This window comes from Pristis pectinata, chromosome 12 (assembly GCF_009764475.1).
Source record: "Pristis pectinata isolate sPriPec2 chromosome 12, sPriPec2.1.pri, whole genome shotgun sequence".
NCBI classification, from domain to species: domain Eukaryota; kingdom Metazoa; phylum Chordata; class Chondrichthyes; order Rhinopristiformes; family Pristidae; genus Pristis; species Pristis pectinata.
Window position 1 is genome coordinate 3,258,534 of NC_067416.1, and position 17,361 is coordinate 3,275,894.

Consider the following 17,361-nt stretch of genomic DNA (forward strand, 5'->3'; position numbering starts at 1 on the left):
TGCTGATGCAGGGTCCCAACGCCAAACATCGACTATCCCTTTGCCTCCACAGACGGTACTCGACCCGCTGAGTTCCTCCAACAGATTGTTCTTTGCTCCTAGTTCCTATTTACTGTCTGTTAATCACCTCAATCCACCCTAACCTCATCTGCTCCAAATTTGTTTAACAACATCTTATGCACCATCCTACTGAAGGCCTTCCAAAAGTGTAAATATATCACATCCACTGATCCTGGTAGCTACATGCTTAAAAAAAAATCTCCAACAGATTTGTCAAACATGATTTTCTTTCCATAAGTTCTTAGAACATAGAACATAGAACAATTACAGCACAATTCAGGCCCTTCGGCCCACAAAGCTGTGCCAAACATGTCCCTACCCTAGAAATTACTAGGCTTACCCATAGCTCTCTATTTTACTCAGCTCCATGTACCTACCTAACAGTTTCTTGAAAGACCCTATCGTATCCGCCTCCACCACCATTTCCGGCAGCCCATTCCACACACTCACCACTCTCTGAGTAAAAAACTTACCCCTGACATCTCCTCTGTACCTACTCCCCAGCACCTTAAACCTTGTGGCCACCATTTCAGCCCTGGGGAAAAGCCTCTGACTATCTACCCTATCAATACCTTTCATCATCTTATACACCTCTATCAGGTTCCTCCTCATCCTCCATCTCTCCAAGGAGAAAAGGCCCGAGTTCCCTCGACCTGCTTTCATACGGCATGCTCCACATCCCAGGCAGCATCCTTGTAAATCTCCTCTGCACCCTCTCTATGGCTTCCACATCTTTCCTGTAGTGAGGCGACCAGAACTGAGCACAGTACTCCAAGTGGGGTCTGACCAGGGACCTATATAGCTGTTGATTCCTGTTATGGTGTACCCTTGTGTTAGCAGTCTCAGTAACGGAAATTCGCCCTTACAGAATTCACAAATCACGAGCTAAAAATTTGAGACATGGAATAAAAATTTGCTGTCATGGAATTTATGTGGAAAAAAGTAAATACAAACTAGTTTACCAAGGATAATGATTGCAGGCTGCTGGTTCACAGTGGGAGGCCACTTAAGGAATTTGCTTTGGAAAGTGACAAAGCCATCTCTTCTATTGATACTTGTACAACAATACTTTATCAGACAATGTAACATCCATTTCTGGTTAACTAAAACAACAAACTTTTCCATTCCACCTCCAATACTCAGAATTCCCTTCCTATTGACTGTGCACCCAGGTGGGCATGACTGTTGAGGAATAAACTCTCGTGATAACGCGTCTCCACTTATAACAGGGGATTCAATGGGAAAATAGGGTTCACATTACAGGAAGTCTGATGCAGGTGGTCTCCCAGGAATGCAATCCCTCCATACACTGTCCTATTTTAAAAGTTGATTGAAAATTGACAAAGACAGAGCAGTAGATGTGATTTAGATGGACTTTATTAAAGCTTTTGATAAAGTATTCTTATTGGTATTGGTTTATTACTGTCACTTGTACTGAGGTACAGTGAAAAACTTGTCTTGCATACTGTTCATACAGATCAATTCATTACACAGTGCATCGAGGTAGTTACAGGGTAACACAAGGCTAAGGCACAAGGGATCCGAGCCGTGTTGGTAAACTGGATCCTAGATTGGCTTGGTGATAGGTGTCAGGGGGTAATGGTGGATGGATGCTTTTCTGTCTGTAACCAGTGATGTACCACAGGGTCGGTGCTGGGACCTATGTTGGGTGCAACGTATATAAATATACATTTAATGTCCCATCTGCCTGCCTTTGGCCCATATCCCTGTCCAGGTGCCTTTTAAATGTTGTTAATGTACCTGCCTCAACCACTTCCTCTGGCAGCTCATTCCATGTACTGACCACCCACTGGGTGAGAAAGTTGCCCCTCAGGTTCCTATTAAATCTGTCCCCTCTCACCCTTGGATGAGAATGCTAAGACTAACGGTCAGAGACATTACAGTTACCGTACCAGGCAGAGATGCAGCTGGTCAGGACACTCTCAATGGTACCCCTGTAGAATGTGGTGAGGGTGGGGGAGGGCAGGTTTGCTCTTTTCAGCCGCCGTAAAAGGTGGAGATGCTGCTGTGCCTTCTTGGCAAGGGAAGAGATGTTAGTTGACCAGGACAGGTCGTCTGCTGTATGTATTCCCAAGAACTTATAACAGCCGACTCTCTGTCCAATGATGCCATTGATGCACAGGGGTAAGTGGTCAGCCTGAGCCTTTCTAAAATCCACAATCACCTCTCTTGTTTTGTCTACGTTCAAGGAGAGATTGTTGACTGAGCATCAATCTGCCAGCCTCGCCACCTCCTCTCTGTAAGCTGTTTCATCGTTCCTGCTGATGAGGCCTGTATGATGATAATCTGTATGGATGACATGCAAAACAAAGTTTTTCACTGTACCCCGGTAGACGTGACAATATTAAAACAATTTACCAACTACATATACGGTCTCAGGGATTTATCACCTTTCAGTCTCATTAATTTCTCCAGGGCTAACCCTTCATGCTAATTTCTTACAGCTCCTGATTCACACTCAACCTGCAGTTCCCCACTATGGCCGGAGATTTTCTGTGCCCCCTCTGCTGAATTTTGAATTTTGCTTATTCCTTGGGTTTACAGCTCTTTTTGGCAACGTTATACGTCATTTCCTTTGATCTAATATTCTCTCACTTCTCTTGAATGAGGCAGCACAGCAGCACAGCCAGTAAAGTTGCAATCCCACAGCTCCTGCAACCCAGGTTCAATCCTGACCGCAGGTGGAGTTTGCACATTCTCCCTGTAACCGCGTGGGTTTCCCCCGGGTGCTCCGGTTTCCTCCCACATCCCAAAGACGTGCGGGGTCGGTAGGTAGATTAGCCGCTGTAAACAGTGTGAGTTGGCAGAATTGGTGGGAAATTGGGAAGGAAAGGTTACAGGGTAAATGAGGGAGGGGGTGGGGGAAATGTTCTGTCAATTGACATAGACTTGATGGGCCGAATGGTCTCATTGTCTGTCCTGTGGACACATAGATAATGGTTGCTGTACCACTTTTCCTGCTGGACTTTATTACCTTAAAGGATATGGTTATAATTCCCAGGAGAGATTGAACAGGCTGAGGCACTCATCGCTGGGAACGGGAAGGCAAAAGGGTGGATTATGAAAGATTTTAGACCAAGGTCGAGGACCTGTTTCCACGTAGACAAACAAGGGCTGTACATGTAAGATTGTTGCTAATAAATGCAATTTTACGAGAATGTTGCCAGGACTTGAGGGACTGAGTTATAGGGAGAGGTTGGGCAGACTAGGATTTTATTCTGTGGAACATAGGAGACTGAGAGGTAACCATATAGATACACTTCTATCATGAGGGGCATAGACAGGGTGAATGCACTCAGTCTTTTCCCCAGGGAAAGGAAATCAAAACTAAAGGTCATAGATTTAAGGTGAGAGGTGAAAGATTTAACAGGGACCTGAGGGTGGTCCGTATGTGGAACGAGCTGCAAGAGAAAGTAGTTGAGGCAGGTACAATAACAACACTTAAAAGACATTTGAATAAGTACGTGGATAGGAAAGGTTTAGAGGGATATGTGACAAATGTTGGCAAATGGGACTAGCTTATGTGGGCACCTTGGTCGGCATGGAAGAGTTGGGCCGAAGGGCCTGTTTCCATGCTGTATGACCCAATGACTATATATTATTGGTATTGGTATTGTCACTTGTACAGAGGTACAGTGAAAAACTTGTCTTACAAACCGATTGTACAGGTCAATTCATTACACAGTGCAGTTACATTGAGTCAGTACAGAGTGCATTGATGTAGTACAGGTAAAAACAATAACAGTACAGAGTAAAGTGTCACAGCTACAGAGAAAGTGCAGTGCAATAAGGTGCAAGGTCACAACAAGGTAGATGGTGAGGTCCAGCTCATTGTATAAGGGAACCGTTCAATAGTCTTATCACAGTAGGGTAGAAGCTGTCCTTAAGTCTGGTGGTACGTGCCCTCAGGCTCCTGTATCTTCTACCCGATGGAAGAGGAGAGAAGAGAGAATGACCCGGGTGGGTGGGGTCTTTGATTATGCTGGCTGCTTCACCAAGACAGCGAGAGGTAAAAACAGAGTCTAAGGAGGGGAGGTTGGTGTCTGTGATGCGCTGGGCTGTGTACACAACTCTCTGCAGTTTCTCGCGGTCCTGGACAGACCAGTTGCCGTACCAAGCCGTGATACATCCAGATAGAATGCTTTCTATGGTGCCTTGGTAAAAGTTGGTGAGAGTCAAAAGGGACAAACCAAATTTCTTTAGCCTCCTGAGGAAGTAGAGGTGCTGGTGAGCTTTCTTGGCCATTGCATCTACGTGATTTGACCAGGACAGGCTGTTGGTGATGTTCACTCCCAGGAACTTGAAGCTCTCAACCCTCTTGACCTCAGCACCATTGTGTTTTGTTTTGTTGACACTGAGGGAAAGGTTGTTGTCATGACACCATTCCACTAAGCTCTCTATCTCCTTCCTGTACTCTGACTCATCGCAGTTTGAGATACGGCCTACAACGGTGGTTTCATCTGCAAACTTGTAGATGGAGTGAGAGCGGAATCTGGCCACACAGTCGTGAGTGTATAGGGAGTAGAGTAGAGGGCTGAGGACGCAGCCTTGTGGGGCACCAGTGTTGAGAATAATCGTGCCAGAGGTATTGCTGCCCATCGTCGCTGATTGCGGTCTGATTACTTGTAAACTTTGCATTAATATTCAAACATTAGTCATTGCTTGCTTAATGGTGTACCTTTTAATGTCGTTTACTAGTCTACCATAGCCAACTCATAGCTCATGCTTTTGAAGTTTGCTTTATTCAGATTTAAGACCTTGGTTGCAGATTGAACTAAATGACTTTCAATTTTTCCATAAAATTCTTTCAGATTATGATGACTGTTCCCCAAAGGCCTCTTAACTACATGATCATCTGTTAACCTCTCCTCATTACTCAACACTGGATCTAAAATAGTCTGTTCCCTCGTTTCCTCCTCAACAGACTGGTCTCGAAAACCATCTTGTGTAGCAGGACAAAGAATTGGATGGAATATAAAAAATAGGAAAGAATGACTAAAAAAATTAATAAGGAGAGAATAAGATTTAAACTTGCCAGCAAAACGAAAGCAGATAGAATTTGTCTCGAGGAAGATTTTACTGAGTGTTACTCCTATAGAAAGTGAGTCCAGGGAATTAACAATGAGAAGATGGTGCCAGGGGAATGAAACAAGTATTTTTTGCTTGTCTTCACTCTGGAGAATGCAGGGAACATCCCAGAAATAGGTGTAAGCTTGGAGTTGGGAGGGAGGTACTCAGGGAAAATTGCGAACATCAGGGCAGTGGTACTGAACAATGTGTTGGCGCTGCGGGCTGACAAATCTCTGACTTGTCCTGGTGGACTTCAGCTCAGGAAGTGGCTGCTGAGAGAGTTGATGGATCGGTTTTCATTCAATTCCCTAGATTCAGGGTTGGTTTCATTAAACTGGAAGCTGGTACATCCAACTCCTTTACTCAAGGAGAGAGGGAGGCAGGAAACGAGTCAGTTGGTTTAACGTCTGTCAGGGAAATGTTTGAGGCTGTTGTAAAATATGTTACAGTGAGACAGAAGATCTCCCTCACTCGCCCACTGCCCTCACCCTGCCCAGTCCCCTCTACCCTGCACCCCTCTCCTCCCCCACACACCTCCCCTTACACTCCCCTACACACTTCCCCTCTCCTCCGCACACAACCCCTCCCGTCCCCCACAACCCTCACCCTTCCCCGTCTCCAATCCCCTCCCACCCCCACACACCCTCCCCTCCAGTACACCGCTCCCCACTCCCACCTCCCTCCCCTCTCCTACACTGCCCCTCCCACCCCCATACACCCTCCCCTCCAGTACACCGCTCCCCATTCCCACCTCCCTCCCCTCTCCTACACTGCCCCTCCCATCCCCCACCCTCCTCTGTCCCTTACACCCCTCCGCTCTCCCCACACACCCCTCCCCCCACACTCTCTCCCCTCCCCCAACATCCTTCCCCCCCCCCCCCCAACACATCCTTTTCCCCGCCCCCACACACCCTCCCCTCTATCCTCCCCCACACCCTGGGTGTCAGTGTGGGAAGGATTTATGAACATTCTATTCCTGGGATCCTGGTCACTCCCGAGACCTGGGCAATGGATGAGGGTGGGATTCAGGGTGAGATGGGAGTAAGGAGAAGGGGACAGAGAAATAAGCGAGACAGACGGTAGCGGGAGGATGAGATTGGAATAGAGACAGGGACTGAGAGAAGGTGGAGGGTTTGGGTCCGATGGGTATTTTGAAACAGTGATGTGGAGGGGTCTCCAACGGCTGGTAACTGTGGGGACATTCCCTTTAAGAAGCTGGTGGTGTCACTTAGCTGAGTACACACTAACAACTCGTGTGTGTCTGATGGGGAACGGTCATAAATTTAAAGATTTTAATTAAACAACGGAATATTAATCTAAATGAGAGTAGATTGGAAACTTGATTAAAAACATACTTCAGAAATCTAATTAATCTACATCTTTTTCCTTGACGATGAATATTAGTGTGCTGTTTTATCTGCACAGGGTCACGTAAAAATAATATTTACATCAAAATAATATGTGTTGAGAATGTAAGAGAGCAGAGCAATAACTCCCTCCACGTCCCCCTCGATCCATGACGTGCCCCCGGGACCCTCGGCCCATCATCCTCATCCCTCGAGGTGCCTCAGCTCACTGCAGGTGGCTCCTATCATGACACCAGAGCAGTCATGTTTCCCATCGGACCCAAACCCTCCACCTTCTCTCAGTCCCTGTCTCTATTCCAATCTCATCCTCCCACTACCGTCTGTCTCGCTTATTTCTCTGTCCTCTTCTCCTATCCCCATCTCTCCACCCCTCCTCCCCACCCCTCCTCCCCACCTCTCCTCTCCACCCCTCCTCTCCACCCCTCCTTCCCACCTCTCCTCTCCACCCCTCCTCTCCACCCCTCCTCTCCACCCATCCTCCCCACCCCTCCTCTCCACCCCTCCTCTCCACCCCTCCTCCCCACCCCTCCTCTCCACCCCTCCTCCCCACCCCTCCTCCCCACCCCTCCTCTCCACCCCTCCTCCCCATCCCTCCTCTCCACCCCTCCTCCCCACCTCTCCTCCCCACCCCTCCTCTCCATCCCTCCTCTCCACCCCTCCTCCCCACCCCTCCTCTCCACCCCTCCTCCCCACCCCTCCTCCCCACCCCTCCTCTCCACCCCTCCTCTCCACCCCTCCTCCCCACCCCTCCTCTCCACCCCTCCTCCCCACCCCTCCTCCCCATCCCTCCTCTCCATCCCTTCATTCCGTCCCTTCTCTCCGTCCCTATCTCCCCATCCCTATCTATCCCTTCTCTCCATCCCTTCATTCTGGCCCTTCTCCCCATCCCTTCTATCCCTCTCTCCATTCCTATCTCGCTCCATTTTCTCTCAATCCCCATCTCTCTATCCCAATCGTTTTTCCCTGCCCCTCCTTCCTTACATCTTATTCTCCATCCCTTTCTCTTAATCCCGATCTCTATTCCTATATCCCTCGCTTCTCACTATCCCTCTCCCCATATCTCCATACCTTCCTTTTCCTCCTTTCTCACTCCCTCTTTCTCTTCCTTTCTCTCCATCCCATTCTCTCCATCCCTAATTCCGGATCCCTGTCTCTGTACCTTCCTCTCTAACCTTTCCTCCCCATCATGTCCCTTCATCCCTATCATTGTAAACCTCTCTTTTTCTCTCTCTCTATATCCCAGTCCCTATTTGTCTATTTCTCTCCATCCATTACTCTGCATCCCTCTTTCCCTCTCTCTCTTTCCCCATCTCTTCCCTCCTGATCCTTTTCTCTCCTCTAGCTCTCTAGTTTCCAACTGATTTCTACACAGCCCATCTCTCCAGGACACTGCTGGAGTGAGCCAAGTCTGGCCTGAACAGCGAGAGTCACAGAGTCATACAGCACGGTAACAGGCCCTTCGGCCCAACTGGTCCATGCCGACCAAGGTTCCCATCTAAGCCAGTCCCATTTGCCTGCATTTGGCCCATATCCCTCGAAACCTTTCCTATCCATCTATCCAAGAGCCTTTTAAATGTTGTTATTGTACCTGCCTCAACCACTTCCTCTGGCAGCTCGTTCCATATACTGACCACTCTCTGGGTGAAAAAGTTGCCCTTCAGGTTCCTATTAAATCTCTCCCCTCTCACCTTAAACCTGTGCCCTCTAGTTCTTGATTCCCCAACCCTGGGGAAAAGACTGTGTGCATTCACCCTATCTATGCCCCTCATTTTACACACCTCTATAAGATCACCCCTCAGTCCCCTTTACTCCAATGAATGAAGTCCCGACCTGCTCAACCTCTCTCCATAACTCAGCCCCTCGAGTCCCAGCAACATCCTCGTAAATCTCCTCTGCACTCTTTCCAGCTTAATGGCATCTTTCCTATAGCAGTGAGGTGGGCAGGGGTGGTGTGGGAAGGACAGGGTGTTTAGTCTCCTGGGTCAGACAGGGATGGTGAGACAAGAGAGAGAGAGAAAGGAGATGGAGATAAAGATTTAGAAAGAAAGAAAAGAGAACAGAGAGAGCTGGATGGTGAGAAACATTTCGAGACCCAAGTTGCGTTTAGTAGCGAGAAACAAGCAGCTGGAGGAACTCAGTGGGTCAGGCAGCATCTATACAGGGAAATGGACAGTCAATGTTTCAAGTCTAGACCCTTCATTTGGGTTGAAATGTCGACTCTCTGTTTCCCCCCCAAAGATGCTGCCTGACCCGCTTATTTCCTCCAGCAGCTCGTTTTATGCTCCAGGTTCCAGCGTCTGCAGTTCCCGTGTCTCTGGGGTGTTTAATATCCTGGATACGTTCCTGTGGTCAAAGAGGGCAGGGTCCTAAACCTGGAACAGGGGTCTCCTGCTGGGGGTAACACTGAGGGTGGTGGGCAGCTGCAGGGTGGAGTATTGGAACTCTGGCAGTGGGGAAATGCTGAGGATTAAGGTTGCAGGTGGATAGGGTTGTTAAGAAGGCATATGGTGTGTTGGCCTTCATTAGTTGGGGTATTGAGTTCAAGAGCCACGAGGTGATGTTGCAGCTGTATAGAACTCTGGTCAGACCACATTTGGAGTATTGTGTCCAGTTCTGGTCGCCTCATTATAGGAAGGATGTGGAAGCTTCAGAGAGGGTGCAGAGGAGATTTACCAGGATGCTGCCTGGATTGGAGAGCATGACTTATGAGGACAGGTTGAGTGAGCTCGGGCTTTTCTCTTTGGAGAGGAGGAGGATGAGAGGTGATTTGATAGAGGTGTACAAGATGATAAGAGGCATAGATTGAGTGGACAGTCAGAGACTTTTTCCCAGGGCGACAATGGCTAACATGAGGGGGCATAATTTTAAGGTGATTGGAGGAAGGTATAAGGGGGATGTCAGGGGTAAGTTTTTTACACAGAGAGTGGTGAGTGTGTGGAACGCACTGCTGGCAGAGGTTGTGGGGGCAGATACATTAGAGACATTTAAGAGACTCTTAGACACGTGAATGATAGAGAAATGGAGTTTTATGTGGGAGGGAAGGGTTAGATAGATCTTAGAGCAGGATAAAATGTGGGCCAACATCGTGGGCCAAAGGGCCTGTTCTGTGCTGCAGTGTTCTACGTTCTAAGGCTTCAGTCTTGTAGCCGCCGAGCGATCATTGCTAAGGCGTTGGTTGGTCTGTGTATCTCCCTGATCAGGTTCACTCACAATTAATCAATGGTCCATGGAGTTAATCGAATCATTAGTAGTGATGATCATGGAACTACTGGGTTGTTGTGAAACCCAGCTACCTTACTGATGTCCTTCAGGAGTAGAAGTATGCCATCCGTCCCCTGTGTGGTTGTAGGAGGCCTTCACCCCCACCAGTGTGGTCAATTCTTCATGGCACTCTGAGGTGGCCACACAGTGTAGGGGCAATTGGGGGTGGACAATAAGTGCCCTTTATAAAGACCCAATCGCTGGCCTTGTCACTGACAGGCACACCCTGTAAAGGAAAGGGTGCCATCTCTGGACCCCGGTCACCAGGGTTAACCAGTTATTTATTAATCGCTGAGCCTTAACTTGCTTTCTCTTCAGAATATCGCCACGCAGAACTTTGCATTGCCATCACCAGTCCGGACAGTGATCTCGGCAGACTTTGACAATGACCAAGAGCTCGAGGTGTTCATCAACAACATCGCATATCGGGGTTCCTCAGCCAATCGTATCTTCAGGTGGGTCCTTCCTAACCCCAACCCCAACCCCAACCCCAACCCCAACCCCAACCCCAACCCTTGCACTGGTCACTGAAGTCACGTTTAATCCTGTAATCCTGGTAACAACGCCTCAGGAAGCCATTCCATTCTCTGTTGGAATCACCTCTCGCTGCGTTTCAGGAGCGCTCCTGCGGGGAACACTGAGGAAAGAAAACACCCCCTCATCTCCTCACAGGATGCTTGCTTTGAGCGTCTATCTGAGCGAGGCTGGAGGAATGTTTCCTTTCTGTTCCATCTCTTTAATAAGAAAACCTTATTAAAGGTAATATTGTTATTATTGAGGTAGGGAATAAGAGGGAGAGAGTGGGCAGGTTGTAATGGTGGGGGAGGGGAAAGAAGGGGTGAGGGGAAACCACTGCAGGAGAATTCCAAGCACAAACTGGAGGAACAGCGCCTCATTTTCCGTCTTGGAACCTCGCAGCCTAACAGCATGAACATTGAATTCTCCCACTTCAGGTAATCCCCACAACCCATCCCCCTCCCACACCCACCCCCAACCAGGCCTCTTTTCTTCCCTTTCTGAGCCTCTCTCTCTTTTTTCTACCCCTTTTTTTCCTCTCCTTACCTGTGACCCATCCCCTGGTGGGTCTGCTCTCCCCTCCCCCTTACCTGCCCGTCACTATCTCTTACCTGCATCTACCTATCACCACCCTGTGCCCACCCCGCCTCCCCTCTTTTGTCCACCTATCACTGCTCTGCTTTTCCCTCCTATATATTGGGCTTCCCCTTTTCCTATCTTCAGTCCTGAAGAAGGGTCCTGACCCAAAACATTGACCGCCTGCTTTTCTCCACGGATGCTGCCTGGCCTGCTGAGTTCCTCCAGCATCATCGTGTTTTGCATCAAATACAATCTCTTTCCCTCCTAGGCTCAGCTTGTGCTGCTTTTCAGTTTGTGATTTGACCGTGTTCTCTGATATTAAAATATGGATTGAATTCTTTCCTCAGTCCCAGTGACAAATGTCTTTGGACTCAGAAGAGATGATTTTCAATTTGCTGAACTCTGATCACAGCCTCTTGTCTCTTTCCCTCTCTCTCAAACCCACTTCATTCTCAGCCTGTGTCCATCGCTCTGTGCCTCTATTATTGATTCACTAAGGTGTCTATAACAAAGCAAATATCATACTCATAGAATCAATAGCAAGATACAGTGCAGGGAAAGGCCCTTCAGCCCACTGAGTCTGTGCTGAGCATCACGCACCCATTTTTACACTAATCTGGCACTAACCCATTTTGGAGACACACACACAAGACGACAGACGCTGGAATCTGGAGTGAAAAACAAAGTGCAGGAGGAACTCAGCGGGTCGGGCAGCATCTGTGGAGGGAAATGGACAGTTGACGTTTCAGGTCGAGACCCTTCATCTGGACTGAAAGAGGGGAGAGAGCCGGTGTAAAGAGGTGAGGGGAAGGGGTGGAGCAAGAGCCGGCAGGTGATAAGTGGGTCCAGGTGAGGGGAGGGGGGTCAGGCAGCGGGTCAGGCAGTGTCCGTAGAGAGAGAGAGAAATGGTCAATGTTTCAGGTCTGCAACCCTCTGTCATAACGAGGGAAGAGACAGATGCAAGTTAGTTTTCAATAAGAGAGCAGGTGAACAGAGAACAGTACAGCACAGGAACAGGCCCTTCGGCCCACGACGTCTGTGCTGAACACAATACCGAATTAAGCTAAATCCCTTCTGCCTGCACGTGGTCCATCTCCTTCCACTCCCTGCACGCTCATGTGTCTGTCCAAGAGCCTCTTAAACCCCTCTATCATATCTGCCTCCACCACCACCCCTGGCAGCCCGTTCCAGGCACCCACCGCCCTCTGTGTAAAAAACTTGCCCCACACACCTCCTTTAAACTTTTCCTCTCTCACCTTAAATGCATGCCCTCTACTACTTGACATTTCTACCCAGGGGAAAAGATTCTGACTGTCTATCCTATCTATACTTCTCATAATCTTATATAAGGTCTCACCTTAGTCTCCAACGCTCCAGAGAATAGGATTCTCGACAGGATTAGTCTCTTCCCACAGATGCTGCCTGACCTGCTAAGTGTCTCCAGCATTTTCTGTTTTTATTTCAGATTTCCAGCATCTGCAGCTTATTTGATTCCTGTGTTAACGTCAGGCTCTGAATGATTGGGACACCCAGAGCTCTGAGTGGTGCAGCGGCTCACTCTGCTGGTAGGGATTGGTACTGCATAAGAGGCAGGCTACAGTTGATAGAGAACATAGAACATTATAGCACAGTACAGGCCCTTCGGCCCACAATGTTGTGCCGACATTTTATCCTGTTCTAACATCTATCTAACCCTTCCCTCCCGCATAGCCCTCCATTTTTCTATCATTCATGTGTCTATCTAAGAGTCTCTTAAATGTCCCTAATGTATCTGCCCCACAACCTCTGCCGGCAGTTTGCTCCACACACCCACCACTCTCTGTGTAAAAAACTTACCCCTGACATCCCCCTTATACCTTCTTCCAATCATCTTAAAATTATGTCCCCTTCTGTTAGCCATTGTCACCCTGGGAAAAAGTCTCTGACTGTCCACTCGATCTATGCCTCTTATCATCTTGTACACCTCTATAAAGTCACCTCTCATCCTCCCTCTCTCCAAAGAGAAAAGCCCTAGCTCACTCAATCTTTCCTCATAAGATGTGCTCTCCAATCCAGGCAGCATCCTGGTAAATCTCCTCTGCACCCTCTCTAAAGCATCCACATCCTTCCTATAATGGGGCGACCAGAACTGAACACAATACTCCAAGTGTGGTCTGACCAGAGTTCTATAGAGCTGCAACATCACCTCACAGCTCTTGAACTCAGTACCCCAACTAATGAAGGCCAACACACCATATGCCTTCTTAACAACCCTATCGACCTGAGTGGCAACCTTGAGGGATCTATGGATGTGGACCCTAAGATCCCTCTGTTCCTCCACACTGCTAAGAGTCCTGCCATTAACCTTGTATTCTGCCTTCAAATTTGATCTTCCAAAGCGTATCTTCCACACTTTTCCGGGTTGAACTCCATCTGCCACTTCTCAGCCCAGCTCTGCATCCTATTAATGTCCTGTTGTAATCTACAGCAACCTTCTACACTATCCACAACACCACCAACCTTCATGTCATCAGCAAAACTAACTAACCCCACCCTTCCACATCCTCATCCAAGTCATTTATAAAAATCACAAAGAGCAAGGGTCCCAGAACAGATCCCTGCGGAACACCACCGGTCACCGACCTCCAGGCAGAATACGCTCCATCTACAACCTCCCTCTTGTCTTTCACAGTGCGACACTCCCTCATTACCACCTCTCCCTCAGTGTGACCCTCCATCAGTACCACCCCTCCCACAGTGACCCTCCCTCAGTGGTGCCCCTCCCACAGTGTGACCCTCCCTCAGCATTGCCCCTCTGACAGGTCAATCTACCCTCCCACGTTGCTTCATTGGTGCCTTGGATCTGGAGAAAAAGGATGGGGTTGAAGCAGAGATTGTTCAACGTAAGAAGGTTAGGCAGGCAAGTGAGAGCATTGGAGGGGAACTGCTCGGGCCACTGTTACAGGAAGCAGAGGGCCCTCAGACCCTCAGTGTGGGATGGAGGTGTAGAGGGGTTGGACGTTCATGGTTCAGAGCTGGAAACTGTCAGAGTGCCGGAGGGCATCAGAGGTGTTGCAGGTGTGAGTGGGAAGGGGATGGACCGGGGATAAAGGATGGAGTCAAGGTTGGAAGAAGTAAGTGCGGTGGGGAAAGAGCCGGCTGGAACAGCGGGTCTACCTGGGCAGTGCTGTTGTGGAGCCTGGGCAGGAGGTAGGAGTGGGCTGTGTGGGGCTGGGGAGAGGAGGCTGGAGGCTGTGGAGGGGAGAGTGAGCTGAATATCACAGTTCCAGCATTGGATTTTTGCCTCTCCACAGATGCTGCCTAACCTGCTACATATCTTCAGCATTCTTTTTTATTTCAGTTTTCCCATGACTGCAGGATTTTATATCTCCCAGTGCCTTTATCCAGCGCCCCACAAAAAGTCAATGACCTGAAGCATTACCTCTGTTTCTCTCTCCCCAGATGCTGCCTGACCTGTTGAGTGTTTGGTCATTGACCTGAAACATTACCTCTGTTTTTCTGTCTCCGCAGATGCTGCCTGACTTGTTGAGTGTTTCCAGCATCCCCTGTTGTCTTATGAACACTACATTTGTATGGGCTTTGCTTCCTGAAAATCAGTGGAGACTGATGCAGGGTCCCGACCTAAAACGTCAACTATCCTTCTACCTCCACAGATGCTGCCCGGCCCGCTGAGTTCCTCCAGCAGCTCATTTCTTGCTCCTTATGGGCCGTGTTCTGCTTCCACAACACTCGTCCTCCCGTCATACCTGGGTCTCCCAGGTTAAAAGCTGACACGGCCGTTTTGGTAACTGGCTTGGTACAAGATACAGGGGCTCTTACGCAGCAGTGGAGATTGTCTCCTGTCAATTATTTTTGAGGAAATACAGGCAGAGGTAGAGCCGCTGCCTCAGAGCGTCAGAGACCCGGGTTCGATCCCGAGCTCTGGCGCTGTCTGTGTGGAGTTTGCACGTTCTCCCTGCGACCGCGTGGGTTTCCCCCGAGTCCTCCGGATTCCTCACACATCCCAATGATGTGTGGGGTCGGTGGGTTAATTGGCCCATGAAGATTGCCCCCAGTGTGTGGGTGAGGGGTAGAATCTGTGTGGAGTTGATGGGAATGTGGGGAGAATAGATTATGGGGAAAATCAATGGGGAAGTAGACTGATGGGATTGGTCTAAGAGCTGGCATAGACTTGATGGGCTGAATGGTCTCTTTCTTTAGCATCACCCACCACAGAAGCAGTCCCTTTGGCCCATGGTCTGGGTCAAACACTAACTTTACACCGATCCCATTTTATTGTCCCCACATTCCCATCAACTCCTCCCCCCCCCGGATTCTACCCCTCACCCACACACTGGGGGACAATTTACAGTGGGGAATTAACCCTCTGACCCCGTATGTCTTTGGGATGTGGGAGGAAACCAGAGCACCCGGCGGAAACCCACACGGTCACAGGGAGAGCGTGCAAACTCCACACAGACAGCGCTGGAGGTCAGGATCGAACCTGGATCTCTGGAGTTTTGAGCAGTGACCCTACTAGCTGCACCACTGTGCCACATCCAACTCCTCCCCTGTGTTGTAAGGAAATAAGAGATCTGGTGAACCTCTGTGGTGGTCCGTCTACTTTACTCGGTAACGTTGCGGTCTGCTCCCCGGAATACCAAGCTGCATTAAGGGTTAAAATGGTCGTCAGGAGGACCTGACTGGTTGTCTTGGTTTGATCGATGCCAGGGTCTCACGCCGGGAAGGAGCAGATCCACTGATAGAGGAGGCCAACGCTGGAGATGCTGCAGAGCCAACAGGACAAGGGACAGGTAAAGTCTGTCCCGTCCCCTGTGGTCCAACTGGAGGTGCCCTGGCTGAGGGTGCTGGTACTGGGGACCCTGCACCCCGTGCAAGGTGGAGTCAGGCTCCAACATCCGTCGCAGTTTTGTTCCGGCGGCCCCGTTGCGATCTCCTCGCGGGTCAGCTCACCTCCGACTCTGCACTGACGCTGGCACTGGGCAGACCAGAGGAGAGCTGGGGTCAGAGGCCGGCTGAGGCCAGAGCAGAGGTCAATCCCGGTCACCATCCAGCCTCACGCCATCAGCGTGAAGTCTCACTTGTGCACTCTGAATTACATCGTGTTCTGGTGCGCCTCTTTTGTGTGGTGTTGTCGAGACGTTAGACCCAACCTCGTCAGCACTTCATTTGCTTTTCTTTTTATCGATACTGCACAGAATTACAACACGGAAATAGGCTCTTCGGCCCATCATATCCGTGCCGACCATCAACCACCCATGTACACTGATCCCATTTTATTCTCCCCACATTCCCACCAACTCCCCCCAGATTCTACCCCTCACCCACACACTGGGGGCAATTCACAGCGGCCAATTAACCCACCGACCCTGCATGTCGTTGGGGTGTGGGAGGGAACCGGAGCACCCGGGGGAAACCACATCGTTACAGGAAGAACGTGCAAACTCCACACAGACAGTGTCGGAGATTGGGATTGAACCCAGGTCTCTGGAGCTGTGAGGCAGCGGCTTCACTGTGCAATGCTTGACCGTGGCCCCGAGCCACTTTCTTGGCCGCTCCCCTCCCCTAAATGATGAGGCAGCTCATTCGTCAGAGGGGATCGAGGGGAGGGGCCGGTGATCTGGATACACACCTCCCTAGTGCTGGCTGGGACACTGAGCAAACACTGGGGAAACGTCCAATGTCTTCCTCCCTCCTGCTCTAGATGGCGACATGGAGCCTTCGATAGTTCCCCGCTATCCACACCAGGCCATGGAGTTATGGCAGGAGTCTGAAAGCGCAGTATGGGGCCATTTGGTCCATCACATCTGTGTCAGCCCCTGGTAGACGATCCCATCAATTCCAGCCCGCTCTCTTTCCCCACGACCTGCAGATTATTCTCTCCCCAGGGTTGATCCTCCTCCCAGCTGAAGGCCCTGATTGCCTCTGATCCCACCCCCAAACAGGCAATGAGATCCAGATTGTCAACATTTTCTGACAATTACCTTTCTCCGCACATCTCCTCTGTCTCCTAAAATTTCAAACCTGTGCACCCACCCCCCTTCCCCGGACCCTGAACCATCTGCCAATGAGGACAGCTTCTTGCTCCCTCTCCCCTGCCATGGTCTTGTCCACCTCCATCCAACCAACTCTCACTCCGTGGAGAACACCCTGGCTTCTCCTGTCTAACCCTGGAGGTGAAACCCCTCCTCCCTGGAACCCTCCAGATAATCCCCTCTCCGTTGGGACCAAACCAGTGCTCTGGGACTTCCCTGTTTTTGTATTTATAAATAAAATCCCAGATCTCCAAACCAGTGGATACAATAATTGTAACCTGACTAGGAAGCTGTGACTGGGACGCGTTCTTGGACAGACAAGATTCCCTCCAGTGACTCCCACACTCCACTGCTACCATCACTAATGGTGGCATCAATTCACTCACCTGCCGATGTTGTCTCTGTCGGTGAAGCTCAGCGGTGGGCAGTCTCTCCCCTTTCGTTTCCCTCTC

General features: G+C 49.7%; 1 protein-coding gene across 2 annotated transcripts in view; it reads left to right on the forward strand.

The window, feature by feature from the left end:
• The window catches only part of crtac1b (cartilage acidic protein 1b), a 200,243-nt gene that overhangs the window by 162,964 nt on the left and 19,918 nt on the right, over positions 1-17,361 (forward strand). For both annotated transcript variants that reach the window (XM_052027207.1, XM_052027206.1), the window contains exons 8-9: positions 10,098-10,234; positions 15,585-15,667. In XM_052027207.1, the coding sequence (XP_051883167.1) occupies positions 10,098-10,234; positions 15,585-15,667 (220 nt within the window). The remainder of the gene's footprint in view (positions 1-10,097; positions 10,235-15,584; positions 15,668-17,361) is intronic.